Here is a 19,464-nt window from a genome sequence, read left to right as displayed (position 1 = left end):
TTATTTGCATGAAAAATTAACAGTAACTTAATATAAGTTATTACAAGATATCTCAACATGTTGACCTTCTTTTACGTCACTGTGTACCACGTAGTAGGTAAAATAGAAACCTTTTTCATATAAAATTAGATCCCTTTCTAAGTTTATTGGTTTTCAACACTAATTATTTGTCCCCTTCCTATGCTAGTTCCAGAAAAGAAAATCTGAGTTTGTTTTCATCTTATAGTCTTGTAATTTTTAATTGACCAAGAAGACAAACAAACAAAAGAAAAGGACATGGAGCGCACAAAGAAAATTGAATATTTACAAAAAGGAGGTAATAATAATTGTATTTTTTTTAAGCACAATAGTAACTTTCCAGAAGGATCAATTAATGATATTATAAAAGGGAAAAGCTAATGAAATTTCTAAAAAGTTAATTTGGAAGAAGATAAGTCACCTCTCTTGGCATAATAGTCCTTGGAACAATTATAAATCACGGTCAAGCCTCTATAGGACCAATTATCGACTAAAGACCACATAATCCAAGAAACAAAGAAAAAGCAACAAACACAAGAGGTGAGTCATATTAAGATCATATGGCATTCCAAATGCAATAATATGACAAAAAGATATGTTATGGTACCTTTGCTGGTACCATATGCACACTCTCAGACAGTCAAAAGGAAAATTAAATGTGACTATGGTTCTCGCACAATCCAAACACTCAAACAGTCGAGGTTCTCGCACAAACACAACAATACAACTGATTCACCACAAATCAGAAAATCAAGAAGTTCAAAGGTTCGATTTGACAATTAATTTACAAGCAAAATAGCCATATGGCTCAGCCCATATACGAAATCAGCACAACACAAATACAAGCAAGGAGGCATAAAGGGATTTACCAAAACAACCTAATAATAGCAATTAATGAACTTAAAGAAATTTACATCTATATAATAGGGAGGCATAAATGTCAAGGGCTCCAACATTAGACATGGTAGCTATATGAGTATATCATTAATTGATTAAGATTCTCCTTTTTGTTTATAATGTTTATACCTGGGAGCATAACCAAGAAACAATAGAGATGTCAGTCAATTGGAGCGCCGCGTTGAATGCCTCATCATATTTCCTCTCACATGTCAACCGAGCCAGCTCGTTTGTAGGATCCATAGGTGCCTCAACCTGTCATAGACAAGTTAACATTAGAATGCAACAGAAGGTGCAATATAAGGGTCTAAAAAAGATAATCATCATAATTTTATACGCTATCAAGTTATATTCAAAAGAAAAATGAAAGGAAAGAAAAATAATTGTATTCTTCTGGTTCTGAGCCTTCATCTGCTGAATTGTCGAAACATTCACTGAATTGCCCTGAACTAGTTTGCATTAAGAAATTGGGTTGCATATCCTAATCTGTTTCCTGCATACTAAATTAAACATTGTAATTAAATTAACATTAATGTTTCACAAAATTGTACGTTTACAAAAACTTTACATATATATTGTTAATCCTTACAGTCACTTCTCACGAAAAAATAATTAATCTGTTGGGAATCATAAAGGCCAAACAATAACGCCTTATTTAGAGATCAAACAATTACCTCTCATTTCGGAGTCAAACACTTACACCTCGGGAAAGAAGAAACAATTTTCACCTTAACCTAAGACCGTCCTATGCCAAAGAGACTCAAAACATAATCTTTAGTGTGGAATACAATACCTGATTCCATGTCGTTTGCCATAGAATATCAAAGCCAATGGTGGAGCAACAACTGTCTCCGTGAGCGCGAGACAAGACTCTTGATGCCAAGATTTGCCTCACGTCTTTTTGGTTGAATCTTAGATTAGGTCTTCCAAAGCAACAAGATCGTCCTTGAGAAATCATTTCCAAAGTTCTAATGAATTTCTCCTCTCAATTCTTTGATGGTGGAAGAAGGGAGAAGGCTCTCAAAATTCTGTCTAAGAATAACTTCTTTCATAATTCTAAGATCAGTTAGTTATCTTGTGCACTGGGCTGCACTGGACTCGGTGCGTCTGCACTGGGTCGAGATGTATCCAAATAACTACTTTTCTTTTACCCATGAATTTTGCCTAAGTCCTGAGTGCATCTGCATTATGCTCAGACTTTTCTGCATTTCTGCATTGAACTTTCACCAAATCGTCTAAGTCCTGAGTGCATCCGCACTGGTGTCTAGGGCGTTCGCACTAGGCATTGAACTTCAGAAAATCACCTAAGTACCGAGTGCGTCCGCACTAGGGTTCCAATGCATCCGCATTACGCTCGGACATTTTTCTTGTGTTGTCTGAAGTTCTCAAAATTTGGCTAAGTACTGAGTGCGTCTGCACTCAGGGTCAAAATGACAATTTTCTTAATTGCAAATTTCAGAATCAGTCCATCAATGATTTGATCTTTGTCTAAATTGTTTTACACATTTATGAACCACATGAATACATAGATTGTCTAATATCTTAATTCCCTATTATATCACTTTAATTTTGACAATCATATATGACAGTAAATAATTCATAATTATATCACATATATGCTCAACGTTGGATTAAGATCTAACATAATCAGCCACACAAAGAGAGAAATTTAAAGTGCGAAATGCCGAACTGCTACCTATTGATCAAATTAGTTATCGTTTAAATCCCAAAATTCAAATAACCACAAGAAAAAGCAAACAAAACACAAAAAATGAATAATTAGTCTAATCCATGTTGAGAGATCAAAATAAAACCTTTTCTCCATGAGCCAGGGAAAAACACTAAAAGCTCCAAGTCGGTATTTTGGATGATGCACACGACCTCAACTAACATTTCCTGTAAGAAATAAAAGATGAAATATTCTGTCATAGAAGATTTTTTCAAGGCTTGACAATTTATTATCACATTGGTTAACAATTTTATTGAATATGAGCGCGCATCAATAACAAAAGCTCTTAACCAACAACATAAGATGTTTAATTAATATTACGATTATGAAGTAGAAACTAGAAAATCAACAAAGGTATGCAGATCATCTAAATCTATCTAACCGAAATAAAATTACTTTAATCAAATATTAATCACAAAAGTAAGATGAACTATCATCTCTCGGACTGAGTCGCACGGTGCGCGAGACAGAACTAGCAGCCTGAATCACATGCTCCACCGCCGCTGCCACCTCATCTTGAAGCTCTCACACTGTCAGTCACTCATGAAGAACCTAACTAGGTCGAAGCGGTGTGAGAAAGAGGGAGAGAACCGATGGAGGCAATGCCGTGTAGGAGTTGGGAAAGAGCGAGAGAGAGAGGCGGCGATTCAGATTTGTAATGGTTAACGGGTTTACTAGTCGAAATAAATCAAATTCGTTTTAAAATATCTGTAAATTTGTATGATCCTTTAATCAGAGCTTGATCAAATTGTACGGTAGATCTACCCATCGGAACCAAAATAGGTCCGATGGGCATTGGACCTACACCGATTCCGTGTACAAGTGCAAGAAAGTATTAGTTGCAGTGGCACAAAATGATGAGCTCAGAGGCAGGGAAGTTATAGTAAGTGCATTGCATATAAACTGTAGAATTTATAAAATTTTATGTGAATATTACCACATAAAAAGAAAAAAAAAATCAATAGATTGATTTCATTTTTTCAAATGTTAAATTACAATTAAAAAAATATTGCATTTAAGGATAATAAAAGATTATGATACCGAATTAGTAATTTATAACAAACTTTGGATGAGTTTGAGAAATTGTTGGTTCTACAGCATAAACAAATTATATTTCGCGCAAGTCGCAACTATCATATTTTTGAGAAATTTAGTGAATATATTTGAGAAATTATTAGTCCCCCAGGCTGGATTCCCCGATTAATCTCCAAAGTGAAGTGAGTCGTACATCATTGGAGGAAGGTTGATGAGGAAACGATTGGTGGACTGGAAAATGGAATTCAGATAATTATTTTATAATCAGACCATTATTTCTTGTTAAAGCACGCATAATCTGTTATTAATCTTTATTATGAATCAAAATAAATATACTCTTAAGTTATTAATTAAAAAAATCAGCAAAGAAAGGTTGGGAAATAATTGAGTAACAATATATAGATATTTAAATATTATTTCAACCTTGCATATTCAAAACACTCCAAAATATTTTTATTGTAATTACATAAACAATATATAATTAAATACACTGATTACTGCTATAAGTATCTCAACAAATAAATGATTAGTACATCTAGAAAAAAAATATCTTCCCCAAAAACTCTCCTCTCTTCCATTCAAACCCTAACAATCCTGGCCACTTCTTCATTCACTGAATCATACAACTGTTTAATTTATCTCTTTTGGAAGTTGAATTTCAGGATGGAGAAACCAAAGAGAAAAGAAAAGAGCACGACAAATCCCAATATGACGACAGCAACAACCGGCAGGAAGTCATGCTTGAATCCGAAGTATGATTCCACATAATCCTTCACAAGTTGTTGAGTACCGTCATCCATCTGTTCAGTGATGTCTCCATACTGCGACACTACCAATCCATATAAGGTCCATGCCATGGGAGATATCCAGTAGTACCATATCCACCATCCCGGTATTTGCTGAAAACAATACGATTATATTGTCATCTTATTGGCCAAACAACAACCAAATTAATAATAATGATAGCAAAATAAATTGTGTCCAAATAAAATTTCTGTATGTTCTACCATTTTAGGAACCATTATTTCAGAAATAGCAAAAAAGAAAATTGAGAGAGAGTGGGTGTAATTGATTACTTATTGTACTTGACAAGCTATGAGACAAATTATGAAGCTTATACTGGCATAAACAATGAGTTGGCACTGGGGAGCTTCTCTATTTATTCAAAAGAAAACAGATATTTTCTCTATAGTATTGCTCAGATCAAGGGTCGACGTCAATGTCCACCCATCCCGACCTAACCGATCATTTAAGGGGCCAGGTACGGAATAAATATAGAATTTTTTCACCTAGTTCAGGAAAGATCCGATTGAATTCATTTCATTGTGTTTAATTAGATTTAGTTAACTTGAAATTAGTATAAATTTAGGTTTACTACATACTAATTAAGATTAAGTTGCACAAATAAATAAAAATAATAATAAATAAGTATTACATTATATGGTGATTGAAATAAACACGACAAAGACAATTTAGAGTTCACATACCGATTTAGTGATTATAAAGCCAGAGAAGAGATTCCATAAGCCAAAAAATGCTGCTGAGATGATGGTCGCCACGTTATAATTTGGGGTGAAGCCAACACACATCATGCCATAAAAGGTGAAGTAAAGTAGTGTAAAATAGCTGAAGTACAGGTACCAGAAGAACTTGGCAACTGTCCAGTCAAAGCCGATCATGGCATACACAATCAAACTGTATGTCAGAGCTTGAACGAGAATATAAGGTACTTCAATAATGGCCTACAAGAAAATAATTGAAATAGTCATGTTCATCTGTAGCTTAAATTTTCTTTTTCCAAGTATAATCAATACTTGTTCTATAAAGTTACCGGGCTGTACCTGTCCAAATGCATATGGTAAAGCAGAGTACATCCCAGCAGCTCTTTCTCTGTAAAAGACAGTTCGCTCGATTGACACTACCGGCATGACCGTTGATGCATTTGTAAATCCAATCATCAAAGTAGCCATATACATTGAACCCAGGGAGTTTAGTAGATCTGTTTGTGTTTTCCTGTTATAAGAGAGAAAATGAAGTAAGTTCGGCATGCAACTATCGCAGCACCAGTGCACATAATTAAGGCCGTTTATAGAAACCAATAAAATTGGCAACGGTTGTGGTATCAATTTCTCTTTTGTTTCTTTTGCCACTGGGTTAAATGCCATCATGAAGAACAAAATTAATGTTTATTTTTTTCTTCTGTATCTATTATTTCAAGGACAAACATATGAACTCATAAAAAATGAAATAGTTCAAGTACAATTTACTGCCGAGCTGCCAGAACATGGAACCCAACAAAAGAGAGACAACGAGAGTGAAGAAAAAGCGAACTGCAGTGTAAGAAGGATTTCTCCAGTATGACAAGTGTTGCTTCCACAAACAAGCCATGCATTGTGTGAAGAAAGGTTGCGAGTACTGAGTTGGGAAGTATACGTCACTTGATCCAGGTGGTGGGACACTAAGATCCCTGATCAAAGCCTTGTTTCTCCTGAAATAAAATTTTGTATTAGAATATAAAATACTCCAGTTTTATATTTGTAAATGTTAATAATATTCAAAAGCTTTAACCTAAGCCACAATTTAGTATAAAATAAAGGAAATAAAAGGGGATTGTATTATGAGAGAATAAATGATCACTTGTGTAATTCTGAGTTCTTGTATAATTCAGTGAAGTCAACTCCAAGAGCCTCCTCTTGTGCCCCTGAAGTCACCTCCAACATCCATGTCGCGGGATTATAGCCATCTTTGATCTTTGGTGCCCCCGGAACCGCCTTATCAAATAGAATGCAAACATAGGTAAGATCGGATTTACATAAACCGTGTTCAATTAAGGAGGAACTTTGGGTTTCAGATTTGTTATTACCTCAAAGTATTCAATTAGTTCTGAAGAATTACGCCCCAGTGAACCTACATAGATCTCTTCCCCTCCCCTTTTCAATAGGAAAAGCTGTAATTGATCTTAAATAAGTTAGTGTCATGTTAATAAAACAACAATAATTGCAAACACTGTAGTTCTAACAAAAGATGATGTTATACCTCATCAAAAGCTTCAAAGATGTCGATGCTAGGTTGGTGAATGGTGCAAACAACAGTCCTGCCAGTGTTCACAGTATTCCTAACTGTTCTCATAACAATGGCCGCAGCACGAGCGTCTAGTCCAGAAGTCGGCTCGTCCATGAAAATGATAGATGGATTCGCAACAAGCTCGACTGCAATTGTTAACCTCTTCCTTTGTTCAGTTGACAAACCGTTCAGACCAGGGAGCCCCACAATTGAATCTCTCAATGGTTGGAGCTCCACAAGCTCCATCACTTCTTCAACAAACATCTGTATGAGCACAAAGTTAAATAATTGAGAGAAACAGAAAAAAAAAAATTTTCCAATTGCAAATGTTTCTTTCTATTTACTGAAGCACCCTAATATTTCTTCTCAAAGTTTGATATTTTTCCTCATTTTTCTAACACAGATCAGGAAGATTGCGGCTTTTAATTAACTTTACTTTTTATCTTCACTCGTGATGATATTTTGGATGTAGTTTCAACAAATGCCAACATAGGCATTTTATTGTCTAAAATTCAACAATAAATATATTAATTGGTAATCGGGTATCGATAGTTATATACCTTTCTTGTCTCAGCATCAACGTCAAGAGATAGCCGAAGCCATGCTGAGAACACAAGAGATTCATAGACAGTCACTTGAGGGGAGTGAATATCAAACTGCTCGCAATACCCTGAAATGCGGGCAAAAGTCTCTTGTTTCTTTGGATAGCCTGATACGGTGATAGACCCTTCGATGTATCCTCCTGTCTTCCTCCCAGCCAACACATCCATAAGTGTTGTTTTTCCAGCTCCACTGACACCCATCAGTGCTGTCAGGACTCCTGGTCTGAAGGACCCGCTTACATTCTTCAGGAGGACCAATCGGTCTTGATCCATGCCTTGTGCTTTCATTTCCTATATTTTATTGTGAAATTTACAATGTCAAAGACTAAAATCAAACAAATACAAGTGACCACAACTGACACCTGAATGCAAGGAATTTAAATAATGAAGGAAACATGAAAGAGGATAAATCTTTTATATTATCCTTTGACAGGACCTACTTTCAAGCATTAGTAAATGTATTTTTGCATGTGGATTATATTTTTTAAGAAGGATTCAAGAGGTGTGCTTTCAGTGTTCAAATTCAGTATAGTACTACAGGCAAGACACTTGTGCCTGTTCACACACACACCTGTGGCATGTCGACCGAGTACTTGACTTCATCAAAAGTGAGGGAGAGTGGCGTAAATGGAAGGACCATGCCTTTCTTATCTGATCCAATGATCTCACGTGCAGATTTTGCTGAAGTGCTATTGTTTCTTATTGATGAACTGCCATGTCGGGAACTGCGATGCAGAGAAGACGATCTCTTTCCTCTAGATGATCCTTCTAGAATCTCACCAGTTAGATTTTCATGCTTTTTTTTTAGCATCTCTTCAGATACAGAAGGCTGATCTTTGCCAAATGCTGCATTTAATTAAGAAATTCATGGTTAACATTTGTTACAAAACTAAGGAATTTAATACTATCCGCTAAAATTCCATTTTTCCTCTTTTGCAGCTGTAGGCCAAAAGCCAGCTATAAATCATTTGAGTTTCTTTTTTAATGTTTTTGTAAAAAAAGACCCAACTAGTAAAATAAATCTATGTTCTGGCAAAATAATATCTCAATAATGAGTTCTCTACAATGCGGGTCAAAATTTCTTGATACTACTTATAATTTTGTATAATGTTTAAAAAATTAATAAAAAAAGCAACTCTGGGAAAAAATACGCACGTTCGAGGAAGGTGGCAACAAGAGTATAGAGAAAATTGAAGAGAACGATGAACCCAATCAAGGCACCACATCCTATCCAGTACCATCTGGATTCAGCAAATATTCCACGGCTGTTCAAAAATGTTGTCCCAATTCTTTCTCCATTAACTATCTGGAAAAATCAAGGGTCTATATGTTAGCTCTGTTTTTTCTTTATATTTTCTTCTTTGTCAGTTCTGATTTGGATGTACACGTGTTAGGGAAGAAACCATCAGACTAATTGCATAAAGGATAATGAGTTCAAGGGGATCATAATTATGCACTTTGATCATAGTTACAATTGATAATTTCAGAATGGTATGATCAAGTGTTAGTTGAAGTTTGCATTATGCAAATTGCATAGCTGCATATATGTTCCTTGTTCTTCTTCTCATTATTTTTTCATTATTATTTTTTTGGTGATAGACTGCTTTGCCTTGCCTTTGGGTTTTGGGCACGTGGCACACATCAATGTACTTCTACCATTTCAGCAGACATTGAACCTAAAATATATACCCCTTCACTTAAAACCAATAGCTGTGATGTCCTTACCTTGTCCCAACTGTGTCCCATAAACTCGTTTACTGATATAGCATTTTGCACATACATCAATGGAGAGATCCAGTAGCCCCATATCCACCATTTCTTGATGCTCTCTGTGAAACAAAAGTAAAAGGAAGTTATTTGCAAACACATACACTGCCAGTGAAGAAAAAACAATACAAAAATAAGTGTATATGTACCTCTTGTAAGAAGAAATCCACCCAAAACCACCACAATTAACAAGGAAAAGAATCCAAATGTGTTTGCAACGACCTGGTCTCTTGCTAAACCACCCATGAATCGGAAAAGAGCACCAGACATTTGAGTGGTCAGAATAAGAATAAGGTACTGCTTAAAAAGCCTACAAATTGGAAAGCAAGATTAAAGTTAAATAGCTAGTTATATATATATATACACACTTCAAACTGAAGTTACATAGAATAGATGGCTACTGTTTCACCAAAATTATAGAGAGGAAAACTATGAGAATTTCAGCCTAGTATTGAAGTACATAAAGAGGAGAGGTATTTCAGCAAACACAATTTTTTTTTCTATTATATTGTATATAGTAATCAAGGTTGAATTATATAGCCCACAACAATTATGTCCACCGTCAAATATACAAGTGCAAAACTGCAACAAAATGTATGCGGCAAAGGAGGTTTTATTACCTTCCAACATTTGGATCAAACCCTATGACATAGTATGTCATAAAAACCCAAACGAACACTTCAAGAAACGCAATGGGGATCTTGACAATCCATCCTGGTATGGTGTAAGTCCATGCAGGGAAGAAGAGGAGGTCACGTTGCTTAAAAAAAACCGGCAGCTTTGCGATTGTCATTGCCATCTCAGAAAACCCATTGAACATGATCATCAGTGCTCCAAAGAAAAGTGCACTAAAGAATTTGTTTCCATCTGTTGAGACATCTCGGTGCATCCTGGTGCGCAAGAACACCGTCATTGTAGCGAATGCTATTATTGTCAACTGAAAAATAAATAAATAAATAAATAAATGAACAAATCTAGCAAACAATAATTTAATAATCATGATTACAATTTGTTTATGGATCAATTTCTTGCCTAAATTGCAGCATCTTTTTGTGAATTTTAATATGACTTACTTGAAAAATCAGATAGATGTAGACAAAGGAGTTCCTTTTTATCAGCAAAATTTCCCTATCAATCTGAGCCTTCAATAGCTCCTTTGTGCTGGCACCATATTTCGATGTCGTCAGAGCTGCAGGGTGGCTCTTCCTCCTGTCAAAAGGGACTGCTAGCTCATTCCTCATGGCCTGACCAACATGGAAAGACTTGAAAGCCTCCGCAAACTTATTCACAGGGACATATCTATACGGCTTATCACTCGACACCCAATATTGTTGTTGGTCATTCCTTGATGTTACCTAATTTTGTTGCATGTAGTATTGACTTAATAATATGAATATCAGTTTTGATGAAAAATGTTGGTATTGCACCCAACTGTTGCATGTAGTGATTACTTAAGCTACATACCTCTTGCAAGAAGTCAGCAACTCCCTTTCTCTCAGGGCATTTGAAACCAACGGACTCAAAAAACTCAAGGACATTGTCACGGGGACCATGGTAAACAACCTGACCATCAGAGATAAGGATTACGTCATCAAATAATTCGTATGTCTCTGGTGCCGGCTGGAGTAGTGAGATGACAGCAGTTCCTTGCAGGATGTGGATTGACTGTCTGATGGAATTTACTATTTGAAATGTTGTCGAGCTGTCGAGACCAGTCGATATCTCATCCATAAATAAAGCATTTGCAGGACCCACTAGCATTTCACCTATACAAAAAAATAGTGTTATATTCCTATAATTAGTATCACAGTAAATTGTAAAGACTTGATATGTATATATACAAATACACACAACATTGCATAAATGAATAGAGCTTTTTTATAACATACTAGCATCTGACCTACAGAAAATGATTTGTGTACTGGTATTTGCCATGTCAGGAAATGATATTGATTTCAGATATATACGAGATGTACACAATTATTCATGTGGAAATTTTACCTGTTGTGACACGCTTCCTCTGGCCACCAGAGATACCTCTAATCATGTCATTTCCTACCATGATATCTGCACATATGTCCAATCCCAATATCTGCATAATATATAAATAAGAAAAATACAAAATAGAAAAACCTGCAGTCCTATCATATATTACTATTGATTAATAAAAAAAAATTCCTATTCAAAATGAAGTACCTTGATTATGTAATCAGTAACTACAGTGGCTTCTCGGCCTCCCATTGCAGATGCCTGGTAAATAATGGAAATAGGTAGTTACAAAATGCAATTACATTATCTGTTTGTCAAATTGAGTAGCATAAATGAACATTTTATATAAGACAATTTATTGGTTCTGCTTCTGGAACTGAATTCAACCTTCATGAGTAAATCAATGTCAGGGTCAGGTTTGATGTTTGCTGCTTTCTCCCTTCTCAACAACTCCGTTAGCATATCTGAAATTGCATTGAATAATTGTTAAACACGAATTGACCAATTTGATTTTGGTGCATACCACAGTAAATACTTAAGTTTTATTTTCTGGGCCTTTAGTTGGATCAAGTACCCAATTATAATAAATTCTGTTTTGACAACTTTGCAGAAGCTGCAAAGTCGTGAATGGGGCTTGAACTGTGCTACTGCCCCGCTTCACCCACTTATAATTATTGAACAACTATTCTACCATACAACCTTTATCTGCCTTTTTCTCCAGGGAATATTCTAGTAGGGATAAATCTAATTTAATACTAGGCGCTTACTGATCAAGTATAAACATGTGTTTGTAACATATATTGTACCTAAGAAGAAAGAAAAAAAAAAGAAGAAGGCAGAGAGAGAGAGAGAGAGAGAATTATACCGTATCTGGAACCGACTCCTTGGCACCTAGCAGAAAATGCAAGTGTTTCTCTGACAGTCAACTCTCCTATGTGCTGATCATGTTGGCTGATATAAGCAGCAGATCTCTCTGGTACAAACTCGCTCATTTCATGCCCATTATATGTCACTTCTCCTGAAACCTGCATTCGTTTTTCCGAATTCTGTGTTAAGTTATCCTGATTGAAATGAATTTGGTAAATTTGCAAGGAATCAGTTAAGATGCCCCACCTTGAGATCTGAGCCCAACTTCCCGGCCAAGGCTAACAGTAAGGTGGTCTTGCCAGATCCAGGGGGACCCAAGAGCAAGGTCATCCTGTACACAATTGTTGTAATTATTTTAATTGAAAAAAAATTACTGAAGGTAAGGAATTCATGGATTTTTATTTTATTTTATCATCTTGTTGAAACAATTCCTGATTTGGATCCATTATCAAATAATTCAAATTGTTAATTTAAACATAAATAAAAGGTTGACACTGATGAACATCAATGATCATTGACATTAAATCCTGTCTTATAGGTAATAGTTACTAGTGAACTAGGTGCATGGTTGAAAGTTTCCGGTAACAAGTGCATGCAAAAAAATTGTCAAGAAATCAAGTACATACAAAAACAGATCTATCTATAGAATGTTTCTGAAAAGTATCTTATATAACAAAAAATAATTACCTGCGAGGTTTAATGATACCATCAACATCATGCAAGATTGACATCTTTCTTTTCCTGCTAGGTAGAATGTGGAGTGAATTTGCCATGGACTAAACAAATGAAATTTCAGAAATGAGTCAGATAAATCATTATTTAAACATATAATTTAAAATATGAGATTTCTTGTAACATGATTGGAGTTCTTTGGAGAACCTCAATTATGTTCATGGTGGCATTGAGGAGAGTTGGCAACCCTCTGTTTCCCACATGAGTCTCTGCATCTATGCTCAGGTTCTTATATCTCACTTCTATTGTTGGAAGCTCAATCCCCACTCTGTTAAAATTAAACAAAAACAACATTAAGTACCAAATATTATTATTTTTTTAATTAAAATTTTCTATTGTTATTTATTTTATTATTAGCTGATTTTTAATTATTTGTTTTTATTGGAATGTTATGTGGCTGCTATTCGTTTCCTCTCTCGTATGTTTTCATTGTAAAAAAGGCATTTATAAGTCAGGCATATTATGATATATAGCTCTTCAATAACTGAAGTTGTAAGTAGGGAATAAATGTTTTCGGTCCAATATGACTTGACTATGTAATATTTGGGGATCTATTGTTAATAAGTTAATTTGATACAAATTATACTCATTGTACACATGAAAAGTGATGAATTTGATACAAGTTTCATGTTCAATAAATGACTTGAAATTTGCAGCAGTTCAATACGATATTATTGGACATAAAAATTGGTAGCCTAAATACATATATTATTGGACATAATAGATAGTCAAACAATAATATTTGATGATAAATAAAAGATCACTAATTTTGGACGTTAAAATATCCAGTCCCTTGATATACAGTGAAACATGCATAAATCTCATCATATTTTATATACAATATTTGTAACTAATTAATATGAATCATGTCTAAATTATGTGGCATTTTTTATTTAAGCTTTATTTTTTAATATTTTTAAAATTTGTTAAATTAAAATAAAGAATTATCAAAATAATTCTTCTTCTTAATTACCATAACGTTGGCATCCAAAGCTTCTTAGTTTTTTAGGTTTAAATTTTAAATACATGTTCAATCTCAATACCCCTAAATATTTTCAAAGTTTGACATTATTTTTTATTTTTCAAAAAAAAATATTATTATTATATTTTATATAATCACAATTTTTTTTCTAGTACTGCATAAATTAAATTCTCCTGCGGTTCGTTGGAACCATAAACATACAAATCCATTTTTCTAAGGCCCAAAAAGACTTGGAAAGGAGGAAAAGTCGAACCATAAACAAACAAATCCATTTTTTTAAGGCCCAAAAAGACTTGGAAAGGAGGAAAAGTCTTAGAGAGAATACTATCAGGGATAGCAACAACAATGCAAACCTCAAGTTTGGTGAAAGATGCACATGTAAGTAATTAATAAGGGTTTATAATTAAGACTAAAAAATTTCAAGGAAAAAAACATCTGGTCATAGTCAAAGATAAACTTAGAAATAAATATTGGTTCAATTTAAATTTGATGTTTGTCTCTGTAGTGAAAACCAAACATTTCATAGTTATTGTAAATTTATCGACAATCTGTATAAGCAACTTTTTTTTCTAATTCCAATATACTTTCACAAATATCTATATTAAATCATATTGGTTTTTATGAAATTTTCAGATAAAATATTTAAACTTAATAAGGTTTCTGAAAAGATACTAAAAAAAAATTATTAGTAATTAATATTAAAACAGGATTCCATACTGTCATAAGCTATCTAGTTCCACATATTAATTAGAATTATCATATATAATGCAATTAATATATGAGACATTTCTTGGTCTACGCAAGCTATTTGAAGTGAACTTTTAGTCAACTTTAGTCACATGACTTTTTTGCAATTAATGTTGATAATGATAGACGATATTTTATAAGATAATATTTATAGTTTATTATATAATATTTTTGTTGATCAGGGAATAAGAAAATGAACCTCTTTGGATAAGAAAAGTATATATATATATAGAGTAAGGCTAGGGTGCTATGGGTTGCATAGAGGGCTACGGTGCTACGGCTCAATATTCGAGTTTTCAAAATTTTAACGGTCGATCCGAACAGTTCATCTTGTTCTCCATATTAATATGTGTTTGGAGACCAAATTTTACATTTTTTGAAAATTGTTTACTATTTTTTTAGATAGTTAGAAAATCAAATATTTGAATGGTGGAGAATTTTTTAGATCAAGTGATTTTCTACCTATCTAAAAAGTAGTAAAAAAATTTCAAAAAATGTAAAATTTGGTCTCCAAACACATATTAATATGGAGAACAAGATGAACGGTTCGGATCGACCGTTAGGATTTTGAAAACTCGAATATTGAGCCGTAGCACCGTAGCCCTCTATGCAACCCATAGCACCCTAGCCTTACTCTATATATATATATATATATATAGAGAGAGAGAGAGAGAGAGAGAGAGAGAGATGGGCTACGATGAGTTGCGAAGTAAAGCGACTATTTTACTTCACGCTCATATTTTGCGATTTAAAGTTCAAAACATCGATCCAAACTGTTCATCTTGTTCTCCATATTGAAATGTGCTTGGAGACCAAATTTTACATTTTTTGGAATTTTTTTACTATTTATTAAGCAATTTTGAAAGTCGTTGATCTGATGGTCCAAAATTTTTTACTGTTTTTTACTGTTCACATCAAAACAGCAATTTTAAAAAATGCTTAATAAATAGTAAAAAAACTCCAAAAAATGTAAAATTTGGTCTCCAAGCACATTTCAATATGGATTAAATATCTAACGATTCGGATCGGTCGTTTGGACTTTCAAAATAAAAATACGACGTGAAGTAGAAACGTGTTTTACTTCGCAACTCACCGTAGCCCATCTCTCTCTCTCTCTTTCTATATATATATATATATATTTTTTTTTTTTATGTGAAAAAAGTTTAAATTTTTCATTATTCAAAATAAAATTCTGAAAGTTCTAATCTTACTTGATCGGCAAAATAACAAATATTTTATTTCAAATGCTCGTTATATATATGAATGATGTACATATTAAGTATTATAGATTCAAATGCAGATAAGGGATACATAACATTTAATGTAACAATATTTTCTCTTAAAATAAATTGTATGTGCTTCTAAACGAAATTTGCAAATTTCACAGTTGAATATCTAAAAATCAACATTTGGAAAAGTAGTTTGCAACATTGACAGCAAGCTTAATTTGGAACATGAAAAAATAATTTATCATAAAATATATTATGTTTCTCAACGAAATTTTGCAAATTTCAAAGGTTGACTATTGAAAAATCAACATTTGGGAAAGTAGCTTGCTTTATAGAAAGCAACCTCTGGAACGAAATTTCTCTTAAAATAAATTTTCTCAACGAAATTTCCATTCAAAGGTTGATTATTGAAAAATCAACAATCGGAAAAGGAGCTAGCTCGACATTGAAAAATCAAACTTTGGAACATGATGATGTCTATAGTACTGTTAATTAGTTGTGACCACACAGATTCAGTAGACACTATTAATTCAGTAATTTTGTAGAATCTTCTAATTACATAGCTTTTCAGTTTCTCTACAGACTGTTGTGAGCATAATATATAGTTTTACTAGCAGAATATTGTTGTTACAACGAGGTCTAATTAAACAACAATAGCAAACTATTCATATAAAATTATTTTGAATAATTATATTCATCCCCACACTCCTATTTCCTCTCTATCCCCACAGCTACAATTTAGAAATGTTGTTTTATAGTCCCCACTAAGTATTTAAACACTTCTAAAATTAGAGGGTCCACGTTAAATGAAAAAAAAGTGATAATTATTTAAAGGTTGTACTATGATTTTCACTAATTATTTAAACATTTCTAAAATTAGAGGGTTCACTTCTAAAATTAGAGGTTGTACTATGATCCCCACTAATTTTTTATCCATACAAATTTTTTTTTTCATGATAAACGTATACGAGGTGATTATTCAAGTATTTTTTACATAGGTATAAATACTCTAGTGTATATGTATAAATACTCTAGTGTATATGTATAAATACTCTAGTGTATATGTATAAATACTTATAATACTTGGTATTAATATATTCATATGTCAGTCAGTGTCATATGTAAAAAACACTTTGAAGTATAGGTTTAAATACTTACACGATGATGTATAAATACTTATATGACGACGAACCCGAAAATATGTCATCCTGGATCTCATTTGAAAGAAAAAATTACGTAGAAAATATTCGTGGTTTTAGATTTGTAAAATTTCTCATAGATCATCAAAAATATGGACGAGATTGGATGAAAAAAAAATCACCTCTAAAAACGTGTATCGTCTTCCCATATAATTTGAGATTTGGTTGGAGAGATTATTATTTATGTAAAAATTATTCACTTTATAGGTATAAATATTTTCGTTCTTAGGTATAAATATTTATGTGCATGGATATTAATATTTTAGAAAAAAAATCAGTGCTGAAATTTTTATGATCCTCAAGACAGTTATAGAAGTTAAGTACGGGGATAAATGAAGAGTAGAGGTGCGGGGACAATTATCATGATCCAATTGAAAAGTACATCCCTTTATATTTTAAGTCTTTTTTTTATGTGACAAACTAGCTTGACACCCAATAACTCAAAAAGATAAAAATATTAATAAAAATTAAATAAAAATATTAATAAAAATTAAATAAAAATATTAATAAAAATATTAATAAAAATTAAATAAAAATATTAATAAAAATTAAATAAAAATATTAATAAAAATTAAATAAAAATATTAATAAAAATTAAATAAAAATATTAATAAAAATTAAATAAGAAAATGTCAAATATTAAATGTCCACCAAAAGAATTTACAACTCGTGTTTTGTATTGACGTTTAGAATTAATGCGTTCAAATAAGTTCATGATATTTGTGCACATGCATTCAACAAAAGACACATCAAAGTGGGAATATGTCTCTTTCTACAGTTGGTTAAGGTACATGTCTCTTTCTCGAGCTTAAATTACATCCGTAGATTCTATTGATTTTTTATCAAAGTGGAAATTCTTAATTAATATGTTGCTTTCGGACATTTCAGAAGAAATTTATTGGAAAATTGAGCCCAAATAATAAATCTATTCACCATTTTGATCATATATGAAACGAAATCACACAAATTAAAATAAATGATTTAAACTTGTTATTTAAAATCAACATGATATATATTTTAGTTTAAACGTATTTTATAGAGTAGAACTAGGGTGTTCTTAAGTTGACCAAATTCCTTGGTGTACTCAAGTCTAAAACCCATCAAATCATTTTCACATGATGAATCCGAACCGTTGAAACCCTCCTACCTTACGAGTGATGCGTCTACATTTGAAAATTTTAAACATTCAAATTAATTTAGTATAAAGTCAAGCGGTCAAAATTAGAAGATTAATAAATTAATTTTTATGCATTCATTTTTTGAACTTATTTTGACTGCTTGACTTTATACTAAATTAATTCATTTTTTTTAATTTTCATATGTAGACACATCACTCGTAAGTTATGCGGGTTTCAATGATTCTGATTCGTTATTTGAAACCGATTTTGATGGGTTTTAGACTTGAGTTCATCAAGAAACTTGGTGAACTTAAGAACACCCTAGTTCTACTCTATTTTATAAACGATTTTAGTGAGTTTAACGTTATTAAGCTTATTTCAATATGATCATTTTTTTCAAGATACTAATAGACGACGTACCGATTACAACGCTCCTTGAACTTGATCAAAAAGCTTTCATTGCTCTCCTCAGCAACCCTGAGGAGGCGGTCGAGCAGCGCCTTCTTATCATGAACTCCGAGGTTCTCCACATCGACCTCATTGATCTTCCCGGAGGCTGATGTCAATATCCCACGCTTGACACGGTTGTATGTTGGAAGTTTCTCTAGTGCAGCCCAACGTAGAGCCTCTTCGTCATCCTCCTCCCTTGATGACCTCGAGAATACGTCCCCAGTTTGTCGCCATATTGAGCCGGTTTGACCCAAGCTGCCTATTCTAGATAAACCCTCCCCTGCTGAAGGATCCATCTATCTACACTCCTTACCTCTCTTTAGGCTTACGGTAGAGATAATGGTACAATTTGAAGGGATGAAAAATATGTGGGACAGTTGTGGCCTTAATATAGGGATGATAATGTATATGGAAATGAAGCAAGACTATTCTACTTGACAATATAAGCTTCAATGTTGATAAGGAAGTACGTCACATATGATGTGTAGTTCCAACGAGTCAGGAATGGTAGAACCTTCCTCCATACTTTTCTTAACTGCCCTTGTCATCACGTTTTCCGAAATTTGGCAAGAAGCTAGATACGAAATTTCTAAGTAACAGCTTTAATTAGCAGATACGAAATTGCAAAATCCGATACAGATATAGATTTGCATAATTATTCAACTTCCGATTATATTGAAATAAGAATATTCATATCACAAGTTCATATATATATATATATATAGAGAGAGAGAGTAGAACTAGGTGTTCTTAAGCTCACCAAAGTGTTTGGTGAGCTTAACTCCAAAACTCATCAAATTGGATTCAAATAACGAATTCAAACCATTCAAATCCGCCTACCTTACGAGTGATGCGTCTACATGTGAAAATTTTTAACATTCGAATTAATTTAATATAAAATCAAGCAGTCAAAAAACGTTCAAAAAATAAATGCACTAAAATTAATTTAATTATTAACCTTCTAATTTTGACTGATTGACTTTATACTAAATTAATTCTAATGTTTAAAATTTTCACATGTAGACGCATCACTCGTAAGG

The 19,464-nt window shown here is 33.1% G+C and overlaps 1 protein-coding gene across 2 annotated transcripts; it reads right to left on the bottom strand.

Annotated features, from left to right (window-relative positions):
* Nucleotides 1-4,076: 4,076 nt before the first annotated feature.
* On the bottom strand, nucleotides 4,077-18,789 carry LOC144560411 (ABC transporter G family member 36-like). 2 transcript variants are annotated; one of them, XM_078309605.1, is made up of 23 exons: nucleotides 18,395-18,788; nucleotides 12,847-12,967; nucleotides 12,655-12,743; nucleotides 12,214-12,298; nucleotides 11,966-12,125; nucleotides 11,488-11,564; nucleotides 11,308-11,361; nucleotides 11,113-11,203; nucleotides 10,576-10,877; nucleotides 10,185-10,466; nucleotides 9,732-10,048; nucleotides 9,261-9,421; nucleotides 9,070-9,173; nucleotides 8,500-8,650; nucleotides 7,916-8,190; nucleotides 7,303-7,635; nucleotides 6,716-7,006; nucleotides 6,543-6,626; nucleotides 6,317-6,450; nucleotides 5,940-6,167; nucleotides 5,521-5,692; nucleotides 5,167-5,421; nucleotides 4,077-4,578 (listed from the first exon to the last, which is right to left on the bottom strand). In XM_078309605.1, the coding sequence occupies exons 1-23, from the start codon at nucleotides 18,718-18,720 to the stop codon at nucleotides 4,315-4,317; spliced, it is 4,356 nt and encodes a 1,451-aa protein (XP_078165731.1). In that variant the 5' UTR covers nucleotides 18,721-18,788; the 3' UTR covers nucleotides 4,077-4,314. The 2 variants fall into 2 exon arrangements, with proteins under 2 accessions (XP_078165731.1, XP_078165730.1); XM_078309604.1 differs by having other exon boundaries at nucleotides 9,070-9,421; nucleotides 18,395-18,789.
* Nucleotides 18,790-19,464: the final 675 nt, after the last annotated feature.

The sequence above is a fragment of the Carex rostrata genome, chromosome 10 (assembly GCF_964058835.1).
Source record: "Carex rostrata chromosome 10, lpCarRost1.2, whole genome shotgun sequence".
Classification (NCBI taxonomy): domain Eukaryota; kingdom Viridiplantae; phylum Streptophyta; class Magnoliopsida; order Poales; family Cyperaceae; genus Carex; species Carex rostrata.
The sequence above is the reverse complement of the archived record's forward strand: the minus strand, read 5'-3'. Positions and strand labels throughout refer to the sequence as shown.